At 47.1% G+C, this 5,505-nt stretch overlaps 1 protein-coding gene across 1 annotated transcript; it reads right to left on the bottom strand.

Moving 5' to 3' along the window:
- Positions 1-2,364: 2,364 nt before the first annotated feature.
- SARC_10672 (hypothetical protein) lies at positions 2,365-5,075 on the bottom strand (the record flags this gene model as incomplete). The annotated part of the gene is made up of 3 exons (XM_014295279.1): positions 4,839-5,075; positions 3,586-3,772; positions 2,365-2,903 (listed from the first exon to the last, which is right to left on the bottom strand). Coding segments are annotated over exons 1-3 (954 nt in total), but the record flags the coding sequence as incomplete, so codon positions are not given.
- Positions 5,076-5,505: the final 430 nt, after the last annotated feature.

Below are 5,505 nucleotides of genomic sequence, written 5' to 3'. Positions count from 1 at the left end.
ACATAAATAAATAAAACATACATAAGCCTATCCACTGACACGCGCTCCTTGCCCGTGTGTGCCTATCTGCCACAGATTGCCGTGCTGCTATTCAAGAGTGGTTAAGGCCACTCATCCTGCCTGGTCTGGATCTGGCTCTGTGTCTCGTGCCGTTTCAGCCCAGGCACTGAGGCCAGCTCACGTACCGTGTGGTCTATCTGCGGGTAGCGAGACAGCCACCGCATAACAAGCCGTGCGTGTGGGTTTGGGGTGAGAGTTTGGGTCTGATGCGGGTGTGGGTGTGGATGTGGGTGTGGACAAGTATGGGAAGCATTAATTGCGATAGAATGTTATAGGGATTGGGGCTGAGATGGGTGTTACAGGAAGCACAGGCTGCAGGGCGGCGTCCGTGCCATCCATCCGCTGACGCTGTGGTTGTCACACGCTGACGCTGTGGTTGATACACGCTGACGCTGTGGTTGTCACACGCTGACGCTGTGGTTGTCACACGCCAACGCTGTGGTTGATACACGCTGACGCTGTGGTTGTCACACGCCGACGCCGTGGTTGTCACGCGCTCGGCGATAGAACGGCATGGCAGACGGGCACAACTGACACAACGAGAGAGGAGACATACATACTGCAGCGGAGGCTAAGTCGGTTAGTGCACTATGGTGGTATGGGAGCCGATACGATTGCTACTTCACCTAACTGCTCGATCTGCGGCTGGGGCTAGGAACGCCGTTGCCAGCGAGCGCGTGTGTGTTGGAGGAGAGTCTCACGGTTGACTTGTTGACTTGGGATGGGATGGTAATCTGTGTCGCAGTTTGTACACACACAGACGTTGACGGGGCATGTAATGCTTGGCTCGGGTGTCCAGCGAGAAGCAGGAGTGTGATGGGTTTTAGGGTCTTGGGGTTAAACCCTAAACCCTAAAACTCTAATGTACCGTGGTCGCGCTAGGTTCTGCGTCCCGCAGACGTTGTGTACATCATAGTTGTTGCCACTAGAGCAGTGTTCGTATGGGCCAGAGTGATCACATATCTGATGGGTCTGTCGGGTTGCAGCCACGGCTACACGGCTAGTTACTTGGTCTGCCCGAATGCGAACTTGATGCCGGCCTACGCGTACAAGACCAGGAGGTGGGGTGAGTGTTTGTACTCGAACGGCCGCAGATGTCGGAGAGATGGGAGGAAAGCGGGATCACAGCACAGGAGAGATGACAGAAACATGCTGCAGGGTATCACATGCACGTACAGATATTGATTGTAACAACACGAATAAAGAGATTGGAATTGGGGGCAAATCGTTTGTGTGCGTGGGATTAAATGGCAGAAACAAGCCGCATCGAGGTGAATACTTGTGTAGGTGCGGTTGGCCGGAAGCTTTGAGGACCTTAAACGCCACCGTACACCCAAAACGCATGTGGGGAAAGGTAGGTTTAGGTCGTTGATGCCATACACGATGTGGGGAGTAGAGCTTGGTCGCCTCAGATGAGGTACGGTTGCCAACTTAAAGTGCATCGAATGGTACTATCAAGCATCTTGCTTTTAGTCTACAGAATATAGGCCGAGACAAATGGGCTCCCGCGCAAACTCAATTGCGTTGCCACTGTTAAATTTGACGCCAGTCCAGGAAAGCACAAAGTGCCCGAGCGCAGTCAATGCCAAACAAACAGTCGACCAGTCATCGGTGCATCATCGCAAGACAGGTACTTGCCTGCTCAAACTATGAGGCCATGGCAAAGCACACTATTATGTACATCAACCCTCCAATCAAGCACACTATTATGTATATCAACCCTCCAATCAAGCACACTATTATGTATATCAACCATCCAATAAAGCACACTATTATGGATATCAACCCTCCAATCAAGCACACTACTATGTATATCAAATTTATGTATATCAACCCTTCAATAAAGCACACTTTTATGTATATCAACCCTCCAATAAAGCACACTATTATGTATATCAACCCTCCAATAAAGCACGCTATTATGTATATCAACCCTCCAAAAAAGCACACTATTATGTATATCAATCCTCCAATCAAGCACACTATTATGTATATCAACCCTCCAATATAGCACACTAATATGTATATCAACCCTCCAATAAAGCACACTAATATGTATATCAACCCTCCAATAAAGCACACTATTATGTATATCAACCCTCCAATATAGCACACTATTATGTATATCAACCCTCCAATAAAGCACACTAGTATGTATATCAACCCTCCAATCAAGCACATGCATCCAGGGTATCCAATCTCCAATCCAATAAGTTTCAAACATCGTTCACAATATCTAAACCACATCATATCCCAATACACCCCCCCCCAATCATAGTACCCCTACTTTCGATCCTAATTTACCTTGGTGGGCTTTTTCTTGCCAAACCCGAACGATAGCGCTGGTCGGTTCGCAGCAGGCGCCGTTGGTATCTGTTGCGATGGAGTTGGTACCAGCTCCGACCCGAGTGAGGTGAGCTGCGATTGGTCGACTGGTGCCATTGGCGGCGGCGGTGGTGGTGGCTGGATGCGGTTGGGCGGTGGGGGCGGGGGTGGCTGCAAGGCACTCGAAGGCTCAGGGATAGCTTGTATGCCTGTGTGAGGCGTACGAGTATCATTGCGGGTGTACGTGTGGTTGGTGCTGTGGCTGGTGTGGTTGGGGTGGGTGTTGCTAATGCTGCGTGGTTCGCTCTGAATCCGCTGGAAGGAGCCGCCTGGTTGCGGATGGGTTCTATTTTGGGCTGTCTTTTGATTGGCTGGTGCTTCAAGGTTGTGATATGATTGGTTCCGGCTCTCTGAGGGTGTGCTCTGCGATTGGGTGCTTTTCTGAGCGGCCGATGCGAACGCTGACATCTTGGCCATTTCCCGTTGCATCTTTTTGTCTTCCTTTTTCCTAGACAATCCTGTGGAACACAGGGACAGTATAGAAAGAACCAGCATAGCGTTAAACGCCTGTGCAAAGACACGGGTAGAAAGCATGAAGACATACAGATAACGAACCAGCATAGCGTTAAACGCCTGTGCAAAGACACGGGTAGAAAGCATGAAGACATACAGATAACGAACCAGCATAGCGTTAAACGCCTGTGCAAAGACACGGGCAGAAAGCATGAAGACGTACATGGTGGTATGTACAGAATACGACTTTTGGGCGACATATCGATTGGTTTCGGATTGCTTATATATCGAATCGTATCAAATCATCCAGCATACAGCGAGCGAAAGCCTATCGCAATCATCAGTATATTAGACGTCTCCGGGAGATGTATGGTCAAAGAGTACTAAGGTACATCGAGGTGAATCGTTTCCCCTCTATGAGTAGCCTAAGACAATGGTGTGTGGTGGAGACGGTCACAGAACTCATGCGATTCTCGACCAACCTTACTGTGTCATACCAACATGACTTCAATATACCACAACTGCACATACCAACATTGACTTCAATATACCACAACTGCACATACCAACACCACTTCAATATACCACAACTGCACATACCAACACCACTTCAATATACCAACATCACTTTAATATACCACAACTGCACATACCAACATCACTTCAATATACCACAACTGCACATACCAACGCCCCCTTTCCTCGTCTTCTCTCTGCGCGCCAGTTCTTTCAGGCGTTTGGTGTGGTGGTGGTCGTAGGAACTCATGTGGTTCTCAAATTGCATGACCGTCACATACTGCTTCACACAGTCGGCGCAGTAGAACACCTCGTTGACCTTTTTGATCTCTTTGTCAATCTCCTCCTTTTTCTCTACCTGCAGAGGTAAGGCAGGCAATTGCGTTAATTGTTATTGTTATTTTTGTCACTTGGCCTGGGCAGAGGTAGGGAATTGCGTTAATTGTTATTGTTATTATTGCCACTTGGCCTGGGCAGAGAGAGGGGCACCTGTAACTAGGCGACCATCTACACCAGTATACAATCTAGGCCTGGGCATGGTAGTGACACGCGGGCACGGTACAAAGATACATAGCACTCACTCAATACAGCAAATCAGTATGCGGCAGCACAGTATCTTTATGTGTCACATGTACAATTCGAAATGACGGGCATGCAAGCTGGTCCGGATTGTTGGCTGTTTGTTCTGATGGGAGTTGGTATCACTTCAGCAGCCAGCAGAAGTGTTTTTACAAATTTAAAACCAAAAAAACAACACACTCGCTCGCGCGAATAGTTATAACTATATCGCAGAACAACTGAACACAGTTCCTCGCCACACCAATCCAACGACTTATAGTATCAAACACTTATAATCCAACGACTTATAGTTTCAAACACTTATTATCCAACGACTTATAGTATCAAACACTTATAATCCAACCACTTATAGTTTCAAGCACTTATAATCCAACCACTTATAGTTTCAAACACTTATAATCCAACCACTTATAGTTTCAAACACTTATAATCCAACCACTTATAGTTTCGAACACTTATAGCACACCAATCCAACCATTTATAGTTTCAAACACTTATAATCCAACCACTTATAGTTTCAAACACTTATAGTACACACAACACACACGCGCACATGCCCTTGAAGCCAATTGCCATTTACTGCCTCTCCTGCACACACTTTAGATTCTTTGCGCTCTCTCATCCGTCAGAACATCCTTTAAACTTCACACACACACACTCGCCACACCTGATGTCAAGCAAGCCAGCTCCACCTCTAGTCAAGTCACACGTGGTTATATGATCTGTCTCTAGTTTTTATACTTCACTGTACAAGCTGCTCCATTGGTTTATCACACACTTCACTCAAGTCACACGTGGTTATACACTGCACACACCAAACGCACGCAGCGCACAACTACACACACCTCCAGCTTGCGCTTGTCTTTAAGCTCTTCCGTCTCTTCAATTTCACTCATCAGTTGCTTTCTGCTCTCGGTCGCCTGGCCCGCAGTGGTGATCTCCATGTCCCACCGGCCCAAACCCATTGCACCCAGGACAGGGTTGGACCGGACCGGTTCTGTCCTGCCGTCCTTGTGGAGACCCAAACCTTCCCCCCCCTTCCACCCCATTTTCAGCAGCATTTGGTAGCCCATATTACTCTGTAGTTGAACCGCACCACAACACATGAGCGACCTATGATACATTGTATGTACAAATACATCCACACCACTGCCACACAAGAACGAAATAGGCGCCACTTGTGATGGTTCTTTCAGTACCCACAGTTGAATTATTTTACTGTTTTGCCTCTGTATACACGAGGTTTTCAACGTTTTTGCGGTGTATGGCCAGCAATACACGAGAAGATCATATAGAGATGAGCGTAGATATTACTTCCAAACAACATAAGGAGTGAATCTATACATCCGAAGGGAGGTTTATATACACTTTATTCGGAAAATAGAACAAATCAATCATTCCGAGAGTTAGATTTTATACAAAATAAATTTAAAAAGGCATACAGTTATACATATACATATACCTATACACACACACACACACGCACATACACACACACACACACGCACTACT

Source organism: Sphaeroforma arctica (assembly GCF_001186125.1).
Source record: "Sphaeroforma arctica JP610 unplaced genomic scaffold supercont1.1344, whole genome shotgun sequence".
Lineage (NCBI taxonomy): Eukaryota > Ichthyosporea > Ichthyophonida > Sphaeroforma > Sphaeroforma arctica.
Note: the sequence above shows the minus strand (reverse complement) of the source record. Positions and strands in the feature narration are given on the sequence as shown.